The following is an 18,914-nucleotide window of genomic DNA, read 5'->3' on the forward strand; positions in this document are numbered from 1 at the left end:
TTATCTTTCTTCAGTTCCCAAGGGGCATATTCCTACAGGCTACCTAAAATGCTGGGACATCTAAGTTTTCAACCCCTTGCCTGCCTAGATGGCTGTGAGTAGAGAAGCTTTAGTCTTTCCTGCATTTCTAGATCTATGATTCTAGCCTCTACCAACAAATGTCTCCAAACCCAACTCAAGGTTTCTCTTTAGTGAGAAGGGGCAGAGTTAGGTTGTGGTCTGGCATCAGCATGATAAAGAAGAGGAAGGATGGATTTTTCACTGCCCTGTTGTATCCCTGTAGGCACTGTGTTGTCTGAAGTTCTGGTTGCTCCTAGTCATGCCACAGCTGAGTGCTTTGACTTCCTCTGTATCTTCTGTAGCTGTTGTCTTCTGGAGTTTTCCATCTGTAGGAGGTCTGGCCATAGGATAGAAGTTAAATCTAGGACACTCCAGGCCATCAAACAGTGGTCTCTTTTTACCAGGGTGCTTCATTTATGTGACTTATTAGCAAGTTTAACCTTACCAACATCCTCAGACACAGAGCTGCTATAATCCCTCTTCCTTGTAACTTCCAGCTTTGCAACAAGTTGACTTATATAGTCAGGCACTTTTTTGCTGTGCTCTGTACCTGGTCTTGTGAGCATTACACAATGGTCCCAACTGAAGGGTAGCTGGGAAAGATGGCTGTGATTCTCTGCTGGATGGGGTGCACAACCAGAGTCCACTTCAGCTTTCTTGGGCTAAGGGTACAGAAGCCTGCATATTGCATTCCATGGATTGTGCTGCACCCACTGGGCTACCATGTGCATGGCAACCACCTGAATCAGTGTCCCTGAATCAGTGATCATTCTGGTGCTTGCTTAGAGAGAAGTCCAGGCACTGGGCAGAGGAACTCAGGTTTCAGAGAGGAGTGTGTCCTGACCTGTATCCTGACTGCACATTATCTCATTCTCAGATTAGTCTGCCACCTCCTGAAACTCTGTCCCTAGTCACGTTCTTATTGCCACAGAAATCAAAGGTCCAGACTCCTACCTGACCACCCCCTACCTCTTTTTTCTTAACTGCTAACATCTTCCATGCACCTTTTTTTTGTTCTGTTGTCTCCCTTCATACCATGTGGACTATTTCCTCTGCTTCTCTGGCTTTCTATTTGTTTCCTTCCTTTGTCCTCCTTTAAGATGGAGGACAACAGCATCTTGTTTTTCTGCAAATAGCAATATTTAAATGATTGAAAAATTACGTGGACTGTGAACCTATTAGAGCTTATTCAAGAAATGAATGAGAGGAAAAAAGAGCTCTGAAATGGAGATTTCTTTCATTCTGCAAAATGCTGTGTGATTATGCAAAGCTATTCTCTTATGTTTTCTGCCAGACAAAATATGTAGACACTTTCCTTGCCTTTTGGAGGGGAAATGCTGTGCATGTGCATAAATGCTGTATCTGTTCCTTGAATTAAAATGAGACCTTACATAGCTGGTAAATTGCACATTGCTGGGGTGAGCAGACTGGCAGCTCAGAACTGAGCCTGATTTCACAGCACATTGCTTGTCTCAGCAGTGAGGCATCCTGGAACGGGCTTGGTCTAGTTTTTGGTCTGTAACTCATTGTGTAAATGCCAGCCAAATTAAAGCAAAGCAGATGGGACAAGTCATTTGAAGATTAATGAAGCTACTTGCATTAAAAAGTAACTTTAGATATATATTTTAATGAAAATGGTCCTATTTCCTAATAGCTGGTCAGAAAAAAAAAAGGATCAAGCTGTGAAAGCCACTAAAGCTTAGAAGAACACACCTCAAAAGAAATATTACAAGTGATCAACTCTTTACAGAGTTAATCCCCATTGAAATGAATTGCCATGTCAAAGACTGAATTTCTTTTTCTGGTCCCCACATCGCTTTGTGAATGCTACCATTTCTACTAAAATGCAGAAGTAAAGCAAGCAAGCTCTGAGAAGTTCTTCAGGGATTATTCACAATGCAGTCCAATGCTGAAAAGGTCTCATTCTCCTGTGGCATTTGCAGCTTCCATCAAAACTTTTCAAAAGTTCTGCTGAACAGTGACATTTCCCATTGTATAACTGGCTATACTTCATATGAAAGAGAAATGTCAGGATTCAGTACAGTAAACAAATTCTTTTTAACACTGCAAAAAAATGCAGCTCAACCTTAAAGATGCTCTGAAAGATGATCTCCTGCTCTAAATAATCTCTAAATCTTTATCCAAAATTCCAGCCAATCACAAAGTGTGCTACATCTATTTCCAATATTGCTGTAAACTCTGAGCGCATCAGATCTCCCAAACGTCAGAGCTTTTCTACAGGAGGAAAGCTAGGCTTGTCTCTTGCATGCCGCTGTGCTGGTCTGTGCAAAGGCTTGTCCCAGCACAAGTCCTCTGTGGTTATCAAATATAAGAGACTTGACAGCTTTTCAAATGAGGAAATTGAAATTAGGCTAGTATTTGGTTCATGAGTTGGAGGTATTTAAGGTATGGGGGAATCACACAAACACAAACCTCACACAACATCTTACTAAAATATTGGAGACTGGCTCAGTGAGAACCACAGTCTTCTACCAGAGATAGATTAGGGTTTCTGAACTGTTTGAGTACTCCATTTTCTTCATCTGTGTACAGAGATGGCTATTGCCATACTCATGTTCAGGAGAAGTACTTAATATTTCAAGGGAGAACTATGCAACTCTCCAAGTCAGAAGACAACTGAACTGTGACATTTAGAGATCAACATAGTTATTTGTGCTATCTTTTTGTACGGGGTCCTTTCATGAACAAAAATTAGAGGCTGTGTAAATGATAAATTGTATAGGCTTTCTCAGGGATGATTCTCTATTAGAAATGTTAGAAGGCAACCCCTGGTCCCACTCCCCCAAATCCAAACCCTCTTTTCTGTGACTTGAAGCCACCAGATACCTAGTAAAGTGTGCTCTGCTGCAGCCATTCCTCTATTGCACTTTCAAAGTGATTGTCATCTTGAAAGATTGAGTAATCATGTCTTGAGTCAGAAAAAATTTCCCTATCTATTTTGCTCTGTAAACAGATTCAACCCATGTTTCACTCCTTTTCTGAAGCTCTTTGCTGTATAAGAAAGCACATAATCTAAAGCTTGTCCTTACACCCCTGCTGAATCTGTCCCTAGATGGCCAAGCCAACTGTAAGTAGGAATGGTGACTGTCCAAATTTTGGAGCTTTTGTTACAGGAGACTTTAAGAAGATATGAATGCTTGATGCAATACAGCACATTTCTGAAACATACAACCTGTAAAACCAGAATCTGAGCAGTTTCTTGCACTGAATAGAGGCAGTAAATTCCTTTTGTATAAAGGCTGTTTAAATTTCATGAAACTATGGTGCTTAAAAGCTGTCTTACTCCTAAAGGGCAAAAGAATAAAGTGCTTAATCCGTGTGAACACACATGTTGGTCTATAAACCTGAGGCAAGAATCATATCAATTAAACCACAACTTGTTTGACTTGTTTCTTTTTCTTAAAGTGCTAAACATGATGGCCTCTTCTAATACTGCGAACAACTGGTTTGGAATACAGTTATGTTTTGGTTTCATATTTGTACATTTTCCCCCACTAAGTGAGCTTGTAATATAAAGCACCATGTAAAAAGCTATTGTGTCGATGCAAAACTCATGTGAAATTTCATCAGTCGTCTCTTTCTGAGTCCAATATTTGACAATCCAGTCCAGGCCTTCTTTTCTCCCAGGCTTCATTAGGAGGCAAGTAGATGTTTTGTTCTTTGGGAATTCAGTAAAAATGCTAGTGCTTTCTGAAGACATTATGTACACCAAAGTACGTGCAGTTAAACAGCAGGACAGTAATTCACTCCCTCAACATATCTACATTGTTGACATGATAAATAAGCAAGACATTCACAAACCACATAGCAGATTTTGATGATGCCACATTACTCTTTAAAATAAGGGAGTTATGAAACAGAATTGTGTATAGCATCAGAGCTTGATTTGATAATGTAAACCTGAGTACACTGTGCCTGAGTTTAAGTCAGTTTAGAGCATGAGGGGATGGGTTGTGATCATGCAGGTTATTAGCTGAATTTTTGACATTTAGATGTCGATTATGCTGGCTTTTGGAACTGGATTCGTTTTTACAACAGAATGTCATTATAGTACTTGCAGTGACATAAAGAACAGAACTTCGGCTTGATCCTCCTCTACAGAAGCTCATTAGAGATTCACATGAGAAGACAACCAACATGTGCTATTGCCATGGAAACAAGATGGAATAGTATGAAGCAGTACAGTCCATATTCCAAAATAGAGAGGACAAAGTCAGAACAATTATAGCACAAGATTGACAGGCTTTTTATCTGCAGCCTGTATGGGTCAAAGCAAAACTTAGCTCATGCTCATTGAAATAAAAATTGCCCTTGCAGGTTTAGTACTCTGTATTTAATTTCTGCTTTTCAAATATGAGAACTCAAGCCAGACAGTTTAATTTATGTTGTATGGGAGGAAAGAGGCCAAATGGAGGCAGAGGCATCACAGCAGGTGTGTAGGTGTGATGATGTACAAAACCAGACATCGCAGAACTGATACAGGAGTGACTCGAATTCAAGTCGAGTAGTAAGGTACTGATAGAACAGAGGTGAGCAAAACCAGCAAAAGTTAAACATCTGGTGTGTCATTAAGATGCAGATGAAAGGGCAGTTTGAATTGGAATGGCTAGTCAGTATCAGCATCCAAAATGCAAAGGACAACATTTTGTCATGTGTTGAGTTGAATCTGCTGGTGCTATTAAGTATCATACTGCTGTCATGCCAGCTTCAAAATGAAATGCTGGCTGGAGCAAAGTATCATGGGACTTGAAGTTCAGATTGTAACCTGAGAGGCTTCCTGTTCTGATTGCTGCTTCCAGTTTCTGCTTTATGGGGTGCTGATCTTTTCTGCTGGGTGGGCTGCAGGTGAAGGGCTGAGGGGAGATCACTGGCTTCTGCTGCTGCTTCTGCATTTTGCTGTGCTTTTCAGCAAATAGGTTAGGTAATTGTGTATCACATGATCTCATTTCCAGAAAGGCTCTTTATCCAGAGGGGTTTTTTTGGTTTACTTTCCCTCCTGTCTTGTGTGGAGTGGGGGGTGCTTATGAGAGCAAGCTATGTTAACCCAGAACACAATTCCTGTGATTGGCATTGAATGGGTGAGTCCCATAGTTTCTCATGTTTTCTCATGAAATCCGTTAGACATCCTGGACATAGTTTATGCATACACTGTATAGGCAGTCTAGCTTCTCAAACTTCTGCTTCTCATCTTCACAGAAGGTTCTTTAAGCCATTTAAAACAGCCCTGCCTGGTCTAGGGGGCAGTTTTCACTATTGTAAGGGGTTTGACCATTGTCTCTGACTACAGAGTGCTAGCTACTGAGTATGACAATGTTGTTTTTTTGTCGTTGATGCCATACCAAAAAAAATGTAGGAATTCTGTGGTAGTGGAAGCAGCAAGAGCTTACAGAAAATATTTTATTCTTCATGTAGAAAGCCTGTGATTGCCTCTTCATTCACACACTGCTTCTGCCTTTTAAGAACCAATTCTAGATTCCAGCTGAAGGTCTAGGAACCAGCAGTCTATTGTAATTACTTTGAGCAAAGCCACTGTGGGCAAAACATAGCTTAGGAAAGATAAACAGAGTTTAAGAGGGTTTTGTAGAGTATTCAGCACACCTTGGAAGGTTGTGCCATGAAGTTTGCTAATGCAGAATTAGTTTGATTCCCACAAACATGTAAGGGAGTAATGAAAGGGAAAAATACTGCACTACACAGAAAGCTTGTGAGTGTCTTCTGAACCAGCCTTTGGGAAGTCTTCCAGTGCCTGCATAGGAAATGTGTGATATGCCATTATTTAATTATTATAAACTCCACTAATTGTCATTCACTTCAAGAGCTTGTGTTTCTGCCAAGTTAAATGACTTCGAAACTGATAGGTTACGTTCACTGTTTCAGCTCTGGTTCTTGCCTGCCTGTTTCTGTTTTGATTAGAAAAACAGGATGAAAGGCACTGTGATTTTGGGAGAAGAATCTGAATGGAAGGTGAATTTTTGATGCAAAATTTTATTCTGGCCAAGCATACAAACTTTGATAGTAGTGAGTACTTTTATAAGGAGCAAAATACCAAACGTGTTGTTAAAAAGAGGAATGCTAGATCAGTGTTAAAAAGAGGAATGCTAGATCAGTGTTTTCACCAGCATCAGGCAAAGAGACAAAATGTGATACAGTTGACAAAAATACCGGAAAGTAACAAAACAGTCTTTTGCATCTTTGCATACAAACTTTTTTCCCCCAATCTGTTCAATATAATTCAGTAGTGCCAGCATTTACTTTTTTTTCCGTAAACCTTTTCCATCCTTTTTTTTGTGTGCATCTGGGCTTTTCATCTCTTGCTCTGCTTGAAGAGCTGCTTCCTGAGCTGCCAGCTCTTCTTGTTTTCTGCGCTCCTCCTCTAGCAGCTTACTTCTGTATGCTTTGCGAACACTGAGAATTCTGCTTCGGTTTTCATCTAAGGATGCCTAGCCAAAAACACAAAGCAATACCCCCCAAGGACATGAATCTTGATTTTATCACAAGCAACCTTTCTCTTACATACCACTGTGCGCCTCTCTACGTACAGGGAGAGCATCTCTCCTTTTCTTTTCTTTGTGTGTTTCTAGTGATTTTCAGAGGAACGCAGCTACAGGCCAAACTTTTCACCTCAAATTAAAGGAAGTTCATGAAAATGGTTTCTAAACTGATGGCATAATAAGCTAATTGTGTGAAAGCAGGATAGAGAAACAGAGTGGTTCCCCATCTCAATCTAGTCTGTCTTCAGTTGCTGGCTTGCTTTGTTGTCTTAAAAAAGTCTCTTAAATTCTAGTTTTCAGAAATGCTGAAATGCTTTAGGAGCTATTTTAAGAGACTAAACTAGCCTAAATAACACTGACCATCAATGAGACTTAGGGCAAGTGGGACTTGGACACTTCTGAAAACGTTTTCCTTCAAATCCTGCTGAGGAAAAACCTGTGCAAGTGCTGATCTGCACAGTACATGTGTTCACAGGTAGCTCTCATTTTAAATGTGTACTGCGGGTATTTATTCTTATGTGGTACCTTAAGGGTTAAATATTGTATCACAGAGGTAGAACTCCTTCTGGAGGGAGGGAAAGTCCATCCCAAGGGGGAGACACCAAATAATGTAATGTGTTATTCCCTTCGTTTTCCTGCATAGTCTCTATTTAAGAGGCAGACCTTCCGGTCAGAGCTCTTTTGGCTCCTGCTTTCACTGACTGTGTGGATGGGAGGATCTGCTGGCAGGAATCTGTTTTGTGCTGCGTAGTGGGGCTTAGTCCATTGGGAAGCCTAGTCCACTGCTGATTCTGGTTTTGTATCTATATTCCTTTTACCTTAATACCTTTAGTACTTTGTTTACTGTTTAACTGATATTAACTTCCAATTCTGTGCAAGTGTTTTCCTTTACTCCTTTGGGGTAAATCTACATTCTGTCCACAGATGGAAGCTCAAACCAGGACATCTTCTTATCATCAGGCAGTCACTGGTAGAGAAATATGGCTCCTTGTAGACTTGTAATTAAGTAATATAAATCAGGCTGTCTAGGAACTTGTTGAAGAGTTGCTTTCAAGGGATTTCTGTAAACAGGTTGGCTTGAAGTAAAGTGATTTTACTACTTCTTATCTGGTTTTAAGAGCTCTAGCTGGTTGCTAGTGGTCGTTCTATCACCACTGTACAACAGAACATTTTTTCATATTCACACTCAAGGGTTAAGCCAGTTTTGGTACCAATGTGCAATGCATTGGCTAAATTAATCCTAACAATGATCCCTACAATAATGCTATACAATTTACTATTTATAGACATTTTTTTAAAAGGATTAATCATTCACATTTTTTGTTTGCTTGCATCATGCATATTCCAGAAAAAATACGTTCTCTACCTTTGCTGTAAAACATGCACTATGAGCAACTCATCCTCCTATGTAAATGATCTTGTTCTTTATTATGCTCCAGAAAGCCCTATCTAATTCTATAACTAAAAATCTAAATAAAATAAAAAGCCAAAGAAGAGATGGTTTATCTAATATGCCTCTGGTCATGTATGTCAAATGCACAATTTATTCTCACTTATAACTATCCTTTTGTGCTGATCATCTTAAAACAGTCTTTTTGTGGAGCTGTATCAAGAAAGTACAGAGAATATCCCATATGAAGGATGTTGTAGCACAGTTTTTTCCCCTAGAGCCTTTAGTTTTAGTATTTGCCCAAGTCAAATTTTGACATTGTTCACAGTTTATTGGTTCTGAATACTAAAGTCTTGAGAACAGTTAAGATATTTATACTAGTGGTGGCCATCACAGTAATTAAGTTACTAGGAAGTTATCTTGTAAACCTACCTGTAGATTCTCATACATGTCAAGTATATTTTGCTTCCACAAACTTCTGTCATGTTGTTCTTTTTTCCTTTGTTCCAAAGCCAGCTCTTGAAGTTCCCTGAAGTGGTTGATTTTTTCTGCTTTACGTCTCTCTCGCTGTTGAATGATAGACTCAGTTCTTAGCACAGGCTCAGGCATTGTTTTCCTGAAGGAAATACAAGATTTTTTTTCCCCCTTTCAAATACAGTTTTGGTTGGTATATATTTTGCTTAACCATCTATATCATAGGATCATAGTATCAGTCAGGGTTGGAAGGGACCACAAGGATCATCTAGTTCCAACCCCCCTGCCATGGGCAGGGACACCCCACACTAGATCAGGCTGGCCAGAGCCTCATCCAGCCTGGTCTTAAACACCTCCAGGGATGGGGCCTCAACACCTCCCTGGACAACCCATTCCAGGGCTTCACCACTCTCATGGTGAAGAACTTCCTCCTCATGTCCTGCCTGAATCTCCCCACCTCCAGCTTCATTCCATTCCCCTGAGTCCTATCACTACCTGATATCCTGAGAAGTCCCTCCCCAGCCTTCTTGTAGGCCCCCTTCAGATACTGGAAGGCCACAATTAGGTCACCTCTGAGCCATATGTATGTATTTGGCTTGTATACTTCTGTGTCTCAGTTGTATGGTTATGGGCCCTTTGGTTCAAGAAGGATAGAGAACTGCTTGGAAGTGTCCAGCACAAAGCCATGAAGATGATTATGGAAGTGGAACAACTCCCTTATGAGGAAAGGCTAAGGGAGATGGGGCTCTTCAACTTGGAGGAGACTGAGGGGTGACCTCATTCATGTTTGTAAATACACAAAGGGCAAGTGTTGGGAGGTTGGAGCCAGGCTCTTCTCAGTGATGTCAAATGACAGTACAAAGGACAACAGGTACAAGCTGGAGCATAGGAGGTTCCATGTGAATATAAGGAAAAACTTTTTCACTGTGAATGTGAAAGAACACTGGAACAGGCTGCCCAGAGAGGTTGTGGAGTCTCCTTCACTGGAGATATTCAAAAACCTGCCTGGACATGTTCCTGTGTTACCTACACTAGGTGATCCTGCTCTGGAAGAGTGGTAGACTATATGATCTTTTGAGGTCCATTTCAACCCCTAATGTTCTGTGATTCTGATAATTATGGATAAGGAGTCGCTTTTCCTCTGCTTAGATATTTAACACCAGTGAGAAAGCACATTCCTGAGGCCAGGTCTTCTTAACAATATTTGTAAAATCATGTTCATCATTGAGCATAAGAAAAACTCCTACATGTGACATTTATTTTTAATTTGTGAGACACTTTTGATATTATAATTCATCATTGAGACTAATAGTTTTTTGGGGGGGGTTGAGTGGGTTTTGGTTGTTTGGGGTTTTTAAATGGTTTTGTGATTTGGGGTTTTTTTTGCTGTTGGCAGCTAAGTGGATAATATATTTTTATAATTTGACTTAATGAGTAGTGTAAAAGACAAGGAACAGACAAATTAAATGCTTAAGACTCCAGCCTGTGGAAGGTACTTTTTGCCATATTTTCTACTGTTTAATGTTAATCACTTCAATCCAATGCCAGTTTCCTTTTCAATTTAAAACTAAACTTGGAGATCTTTCCGGCAGGTTCTAAGATATTTTGAAAATTGATGAGCTGCATAAATGCCAAACTGAAAACAAACAGACTGAAATATGAACTGGGTTCTAGATGCAGCACATCAAACACACAGGTTCATGTATACTAGACAGGTTCATATCAACATATGTAATAAAGAGCAAAGTTCCTTTGACTAAAGAATATAATTATTTCAGCTATTAACTATTATTAATTGCATTTTAAAATATATTATTTGAATTTGTATGTAGCTTCAATGAAGAAAAGGATAAAGTCTAAGTTCACATTATGAGTATAATGTGAATTCATAATAATTATACTGGACCAAATCACACAGAGGAGACAAGTCCATAAAAATGTATTTAATTTACTAATTTCTCTATGTGAAAATCTTTCAGCAGTCTTTCATTTTGGTGTTCAACTGGGACTTAATTGTTCTTACTGAAGTTTACCTCATGTAAGGACTAAGGTCAATAGGCTCCCATTTTTTTTGCCGAGTTTGTAAGCTTGAGTCAATAGCTGCTTGTGTTGTTTTCTTTCCTGTGGTAGGAGAATATACAACAGAACAGATTAAACTGGTTATGCTAGGAGCCTCCATCTAAAGACTTCTATAGAATTTTATTTTGGCTTTGCAGTCCCTGGAGGAGTTCAAGCATCATATGGACCTGGTGCTTAGGGACGCAGCTTAGTGTTGAGTACTGGGTTGAAGGGTTGGGCTGGATGGTCTTTGAGGTCTCTTCCAACCAGATATATTCTGTGTGATTCTGTGATTATTGCATGATAATATGAGTGGTTGGAGAGTATACAATATTTCTGCCATTTTCTGCTGAAAAAAGAAAAACCACATATGCTAGAGTGAAATTAACATCTGTATCTTAGCTACATTCATGCTGTAGCATTCTCACAGTACAATGACGTATCTGATATTAAGCACACCCCTGTGCTGAGCTGCACTGTGATTATTCCGACACATCTTTCTTTCAGTTTGCCTGGATACGCTGATAATCTCTGTGAAATTTGATAAGATTTAACAACAGCTGCAGTAGTTTGTTTCTATAACAACTCTCTTATCACCCTGCTTTCAAAAATAGAAGTTTCTGACCATTAAAAAAAAAAAAGTCTATGTATTTATTGTCTATACAAAGACAAATATACCAGCTGAAAAATATTCTCCAGAACATAAAAATTATCATTAAAATACTGAACATTACAGTAATATTGAAGCACATTATTGTCTGTTTGTCTGTTGCTGTACTCTGTGGAACAGAACCGTAACAACTTAGAAGTCATGGAGTGTCACCTCTCCAAATTTAGTTTAGAACAAAACTCTCAGTAGACAACCATTGATTTTGAAGTTCTTTTGTAATAACTTAGAAGAGTTCCTTTGGATTGCAAAAAGTAACTAATCATAGAATCACAGAATGGTCCAGGCCAGAAGGGACTTCCAAAGGTCATCTAGTCCGACCTCCCCTCAGTCAGTAGACATCCCCAACTAAACCAGGCTGCCCAGGGTAGCCTGTGTCTGTCTAAGACATAAAGTGAAGATGACTACTACTTTAAGTTCTGAAGCATTCTGAAACAGTTCCAGGAAGATTACTTATATGACTGACAAAATACTAGCTTAACGTGTTATGTACTGGCTACAGGTTCTAGTTCCATGTACAAGAGCTGTGACCAGGCATTATCACAACCAGGCTGGGTATTATACTTTCCTCTGTGTGATGGCCTGATCTCAACATTATTCTCAGGAGAAAAGAAGAAAAAAAGTCTCACAGCCTTACATCAAGTTCATATTTTCATTGCAGTCCAGTAATTGCATGGGAATACAGATAAAGAATCTATAGAAGTTGTAACTGCCAAATAAAATTAGACAATGCTTATGGAAGCTGCCAGGAAGTTGATGCTACTCAGTATGCACTTTTTGACATTTCACTTCCAGAGCACCACCCCTGGACAATTTCCATAAACATTAACGCAAACAAAATGCACATAAAAAGTTTTAGTGCCCTGCTTAGAGCTACTTCATCTCTAAGCAGTTTTAAAAATATTTCTACACTAATGATCTCTGGTACCCAATTTGGAACTGAGGGAATAGGTATTTTCCACTGAACTTCCAAAAATTTCAGGTTAATTTAGGGTTAGAATTCTTGTACAGAAGCACTGTCTAAAGTTTGTGTAAGATTAATTTGGCTGCCTCCAAGAGCCATGAGGCTGTATCTGTGTCTGAAAACAGAGCAATGCAACAATTATAACAAAGAGGAAATAAAGAAGATAAGAATTAAGCATGCCATTGTGCATTTGCACACCTTTGTCAGGGCTTTTAATCTATTTGCTACCAGTATTTAATGCAGGAGTCTTTTCTAAGGAGCTGAACACAATGAACATGAACTGAAGACATGCTTGACAAAAAGTTACACCCTTACCTCTTTCTTCTGAACTTGGTGTTAAACTGGCAGTGTCAACCCCATCTATGGGCTCCTCTGAGTCTCTCACACCATAGTTATTAATAAACCGCATGCGTTCCTGAAAAGCCTAGAGATCAAAGTTTAAATCCAGGTAAGAAAAATTCTGCTGCATCCTTTAAATCCCAAAGAATTTTCAAAAGCAGGAATCTGTAAGTTGTCAATAAGACAGTAAATCTTTAAATCCAGTGCATGTAAGATATGATGCCACTTCATAATACTGGTGAATATATTTCACCAGTTTGATCTATGAAAATATCACTTCTAAACAACGGCCACTGAGGAGAAAAAATGATAAACACAAGAGGACTACATCTCATGTAGTCATAATCAAGCTCCCTCTCCAACAGATTTTTATTTGTTTTGTTTCCTGAAGTAATAACCTGTCAACATTAAACATCCCATTTTTAAAGTTACATGTTGGAACTTTTATTGGTTTATTTAACATGTTGTGTAGAGGAAAAACAAATTAGCATTAGCACTTACAGTTGGTCTTAGTTCAGTAAAGAAAGGCAGGCAATGTGCTTGGAATGGTTTCACTCCACTCAGTCCCTATTGGGTATATTTAGTGTATATCCCAAATGAGAAAACAATGCTGTCAGTAATGAACACCTGATTGCAGTATGCAGCTCTGCCTGGAGCTGGAATCAGAAAAGGTGCTAGGCTGCCCATCCAATCAGTCCAGAAATATCAAACACTTACACTAAAGATCATCATGCAACTCAATACTGTAAAGTCACTGATATCTGGGCTGTTAAAAATCATCTTTGGATTTAAAAAATCCAACAAAACAGTGCTGAAAAACAAAGTGTCAGCATACACTCAGGTATTGCACCGCCTTAAGGAAATACCACCTCCTTCTATGAGCTCCTATACCGTGGTGATTTAGTCTTCCTCCTGAGAAATGGGAGCTTTTCAGACTCAGTTGCCTTTGATGACAAAATATCCCCAATTAAGCCTGTCTTTGCAGAAAGTGACTTTGATTCACTGGCTTTCTCTTAAGGACTTAGCTTGTCAGAATGGATGGAGAAGCCAAAGGTTAACCAGGAGTCAGGCACCTCATTCCCAGAGTTAGAGGGCATGTGGCCTCTGGAAGAGGCAAACATTAGGACAAGGTGATCACGAAGAAAGGAAAAGGGAAGCTATTTAGTTTGGATAGCAGACCCCCAATTTAGGCACTTTTTAAATGCGTATTAAATGAAGTTGCTGCAATTCTCTTAACAATAGCAGTTTTGAAAAAATGTCACAAAGGGGCTTTTAAAATGGAGCCCTTTACTTGTAATTCAGTTGATTTTTTTGATTAAAAAAAAAAAGTAATAGTGATAGAACCAGCATTCTGAAGAGATTCCACACATCAAAGGGGATTAATTTCCAGGTAATCCTTTTGAGACTGTACTTTCATTTTCAGTCTCAGCATAGCCGATCAAAGCTGCAATGCAGTGTCAGAAAAAAAATTTGAGCTTTGGATACACTGAAGAGAACAGAGACAATCTGAAAGTACAGCTGAGAAGACACATGAATGAGGTTAATTTCTGAGAAATCATATAAAGAAGGCAAGATGCTTATGAGCTGGGATTTCTGGCTGAGTATCCCTCCATGGTCAGTGGAGGTGGTGGGGATAGGGGACTGTCAGGTAAGTTTAAAGACTGCATTTTTTTCCTTTCATATTTCTTTTTCAGTAATGATGCTTCCCATTCTGAATCAGCAGTGTAACTTTTTGCTTTGCTAGAAAGAATTTGTATTAGTTTCCCATCTTAACTACATGCTGTGTTAAAAGAGCACTGCTGCAGCTGACATCTGTATTAGTATTGCTTCTTCAAAACAGTGAATTCATAGAGAGTGGTGTGTACAGGCTCATGGGTAACCTGCAACCCAGAATGAATTTGGGAATCCTGGCTACAGGGGACAGTTTTGGTATATGGTCAGGTGCCAGTTCCTCAAGAGAAATTTTTTTGGCATGTTTCTAACAATGTATTTTTCACTAGAATACGTTCATGCTAAACATTCAACTTGTTACAAGTAGCAGCTTTACAATTATGCAGAGGTAGTGGGCATTTTAAGGCAAAACTCTTCTCTGTTTTGTAAAGTAGAATCTAAAGTTTTGGAGATCTGTGGTCTCAAGTAGATTATCTGGATTCCTGCCCAAAATTCTTGCACATAGAACCATAGCATGGATTGGGTTGGAAAGGCCCTTAAAGATCATCTAGTTCCAACCTCTCTTGCCATGGTCAGAGACACCTTCCCTTAGATGAAGTTGTCACATAATCACTTCTGATTCTTTCAGCTGTGTAAAATTTCCTGTCTTCCACGTAGTGACGAAGAGAACAGAATAGAATAGACCAGGTTGGAAGAGACCTTCGAGATCATTGCATCCAACCTATCATCCTAATCAACTAAGAGGACAAGTATCAAGTCAATTAGCTATTGTGGCAACTGCTCTACCATCATAGCAGCTCCTGGAACTTAGAAGAAACATTACTGCAAAGATTGCACTCTAGTATTACCTTGATAGCTCTTCCTGGCTCCGCAGACTCCCATGCTTGTTTCATGGCTTTGATCTCATCTACTCGCTGGGTGTCTTTCTTCACCTCCAGAACATCTGCATCTCTCTGTTCACTTACTACATGTAAAGTCCAGTATGGTTTGTTTGAAGGAGCTTGCTGAAAGTGAAGGATCATAAACATAATGTATTTATTGGTATACACCTACTACCACTATTTAGGATGAAATTATGTTCCTCTATGCTGGCAATTTTCCCAGCTGATATATGTTATACATTGATACACTTTGACATGGATTACTACACAAGCAGTGGCTGCAAAAGGAATGCAAAATTACTCTGCAACATCTAGAAGCTATTTGAGGTATTTATGTGCTTCCCCCACTCTAATGCAGAATGGTTCACACCCCTAGTTTTTCTGAGAAGTCTGTATGAACAAGAGTATCTTGTAATGATATTTCATGTCACTATCTTAGCTCTTTACCAACTTTTCCTTTCCCTTCCCTAGCTTTTAAACTAGAACTCTTAACATATTTACATGTTGGGTTTGTGGGGGTTTTTCATTTGTTTGGTTTTGTGGGGTTTTTGGTTTGTTTTGTAGTTTGGTATGGGGTTTTTTTGGTGGTTTGTTTTGCTTTGTTTTGTTGTTTGGTTGGAGTTATTTTGGTGTAGAAATACATCTTGCTTTGTTTTATGAGGCATCATGTTCTTTCCAATTACTCAAACTACCCAATTCCCAAACTACCTAAACCACTTTAACACATGGTTTCTCTAGAATGATGGAGTACAAGTAGCACCTGAAGGGTAGGAGACTATTCATCTCACTGATGAACAAGATATGTGCTGTATAAATTCCCAGCAAAAAGCAGTACTGTTAAGTTGCTGTCAGTTTCTTCTTTTCCTTCCATTAATATGTTTGCAATCCACAAAAGCCTATTATTCCTTTTAAGGCATACAGGCCCACAGTTAGTAGACTTTTGGTCAACAAAGAACATTCAGATTAACTCACCACAGATTAGAAGAATTTGCCAGCAGGCAAGTAGATATCAATTTTTCTGCCACTGCACGTCTGCAAGCTAATGACGTTTGTGACGTATGAGACAGGAACTGACTATAACGTAAAGACCTATTTCATCTCCCTGTGAACCCATAAAAGCCACAATAAAGAACTAGTGTGGAATTAATATGGCAAATTTGTAGAATTTAATATATCTTCATCAGAGACAGAAACTAGACAACAAAAGGGACAATCAGTAGTTGCTTTATACATAAACAAAAAAATGATGACATTCCATCTCTAAATGCAGGATGCATGTCTTTTAACAAGTGTAATTCAATCTTAGGTGACAAGTTAAAAGAGGTGGCAAAGCAGGGCATAGTGGAACACAAGGGACACACGAGTAGTGCTGGTGATACTGACCTACAGACTTTTTTGCACATGCAACAAATCTAATTTTTGTATTTGTTCTCACCCAAGATTCGGCTCGGGGTGGAAGAGGTAAAAGTGATCCTCTTTCCTTATTGGCCTTCTCTCTTTCTGTCTTCTCAGATGCTTTATCTTTTGGTTTTCTGATTGATTTAGGAATACTTGCAAACTTTTGTCCTTCTGAAGAATTGAGCATTAGGGGAAAGATGCGCTCCTCGTGCTTTTCTCCATGTACTGTTCAGATGCAGGTATGATGCAAGATGAATTAGATGATACAGTTCCATAACAATCCATAAATGTATTTCCCCATATAATATCCAGGGTGGAATAACAGTGCAAAACAGCCATGAAGAAAGACAAAGGGAAATCAGTTAGTTGACACAGTACCACAGTATAACTAAGGTTGGAAGAGATCTCGAGGACACGTTGAAGTACTACACATTCATAAAATCACAGAATCATTAAGGTTGGAAAAGACTTCTAAGATAAGTTCAACTGTCAACCCAACTCCCATGCCTACCATGTCCCAGAGTGCCATGTCTACATGACTTTTTAACACTTTCAAGGATGGTGACTCCACCACCTTCCTGAGCAACCTGTTCCACTCCTTGACCACTCTTCCAGGAAAGAATTTTTTCCTAATGTCCAATCCAAACCTCTCCTGGCACAACTTGAGGCCATTTCCTCTCATCCTATCACTAATTACTTGAGATAAGAGACCATCTCTCCCCTGCCACTACAACTTCCTTTCTGGATTTACTGGGGGGGGGCGGGGAAGAAGGAGTCACAGAATCACAGACTGTTAGAGGCTGTAAGGAACCTCAAAAGATCATCTAGACCAACCCCCTGTGTCAGAACATGACCGCCTATACCAGATCACAGGAACGCATCCAGATGGGCTTTGAATATCTCCAGAAAGGGAGTGACTGATTTACAATCTGATAATAACAACAAGGTACCTTTCATTAATGCTATAATGCTATGATTTTCCAAGTTTTTTCCAGTAAGGACAAATCACTGCATGATTAATGGGATCTGCAATGTCATGGCTAAAGTTATATGGAAGTTAAAGTTACATAAAACTGTAAATACTACATATATTGAAACAAACTTATCACACACATGACTACACATAGGACTATATATATTCTATGATATCTACATTACATTGTACATTATGCATGTGTTTAGGTATAATTTTTATTATTCATAGAATCAGTCAGGGTTGGAAGGGACCACAAGGATCATCTAGTTCCAACCCCCCTGCCATGGGCAGGGACACCCCACACTAGATCAGGCTGGCCAGAGCCTCATCCCGCCTGGTCTTAAACACCTCCAGGGATGGGTCCTCAAGCACCTCATATCTCATCATGCTACTTAAATAATATAGAATGACACTGAAATGCTAAGCTTAAATTTATTCAGTGCTGCCAATGCATATATTAAAGAATGAAAGCAAAAATGAAAGCAGTCTCCACAAATATTCAAGACACTAAAGCAACTCCAGAGGAAACGCAAATGGAAGTTATAACATCATCGCATAAACTATACACCTTCCATAAAAATCCATTATCATAACATACTAACACCATAAATCAGGATGGTGTACATGCATTATTCAGTGAATTATTAATTTTTTAAAAATAAATTAGTTATTGTTTATACAAACACAACAGAAAAATTCAGTGTCATTAGCTAAATGGTATCAGACAAAGGCTTTCTATGTCATGGGATACCACAAGCCATGTAAGGCTTCTAGAAATAGTTTACAACTCTGACTTTTGATATTTTCATGCTCTGGACTCTAGATATTCCTGGAAAGGGCCATGGCTGCAGTTTAGCACTACAGCACGCATCCCATTCTGACTTTAAGGGGATGTAAGTAGTTTCTCCATGCTTTTCCAAGGACAAAGACAGGCAGTTGCTTGGTATAAGATGTGGTAAGAAGAAAGGGAGATGATACAGAAAATAAAAGGCCATTTCAGGTCACAGATTTTGCATCAATTACAAACTCTGTGGCAGTTTTTATATGTGTATGGCACCAAGAAAAGCTTGGGCATCACATCAGTTGACAGTGATAACAGCAGCTGTTAGCAACTGTTAAAGTTATCTTCCCTACCACTTTTCTATTTACTCAGAAATTCATTTAATCTAATATCAGAAGGGACTATAGTGATCATCCAGTCTGATGTCCTGCCTGTGACAAGCTGTCTGAAACACATAAATTGTGGTGGAGATACACCAATTCTCTTTTTTAGTCAAGAGAGACAGCTAGTCCTGAGTTATAAAATTCAAATTATAGAGGATGTATCTTTTTCATAGGTAAAATACAAAGGAGTCTTTTGAAGTTTTTTTTGAGAAGATACCATGCTCCCACTGTCTAACATAGGCTCTGAGCACTTAGTAGGATTGATTATCCAGTAGTTGGCAGAAATGACTGTTACTTTCCCCATGACAGACTTCATTAAGAAATTACTTAGAAGTTCAGATGTTGCTTTTCTGTCTCTGA

General features: G+C 39.1%; 1 protein-coding gene across 1 annotated transcript in view; it reads right to left on the minus strand.

The window, feature by feature from the left end:
* Positions 1-6,301: 6,301 nt before the first annotated feature.
* Positions 6,302-18,914, minus strand: part of ADGB (androglobin) — a 107,345-nt gene continuing 94,732 nt past the window's right edge. Inside the window, exons 32-37 of the mRNA XM_054162507.1 lie at positions 16,452-16,639; positions 14,984-15,139; positions 12,441-12,549; positions 10,470-10,557; positions 8,395-8,578; positions 6,302-6,521 (exon numbers count right to left, since the gene is read on the minus strand). Coding sequence (XP_054018482.1) covers positions 6,330-6,521; positions 8,395-8,578; positions 10,470-10,557; positions 12,441-12,549; positions 14,984-15,139; positions 16,452-16,639 — 917 coding nt within the window. The 3' untranslated portion in view covers positions 6,302-6,329. The remainder of the gene's footprint in view (positions 6,522-8,394; positions 8,579-10,469; positions 10,558-12,440; positions 12,550-14,983; positions 15,140-16,451; positions 16,640-18,914) is intronic.

This window comes from Dryobates pubescens, chromosome 6 (assembly GCF_014839835.1).
Source record: "Dryobates pubescens isolate bDryPub1 chromosome 6, bDryPub1.pri, whole genome shotgun sequence".
Classification (NCBI taxonomy): Eukaryota; Metazoa; Chordata; class Aves; order Piciformes; family Picidae; genus Dryobates; species Dryobates pubescens.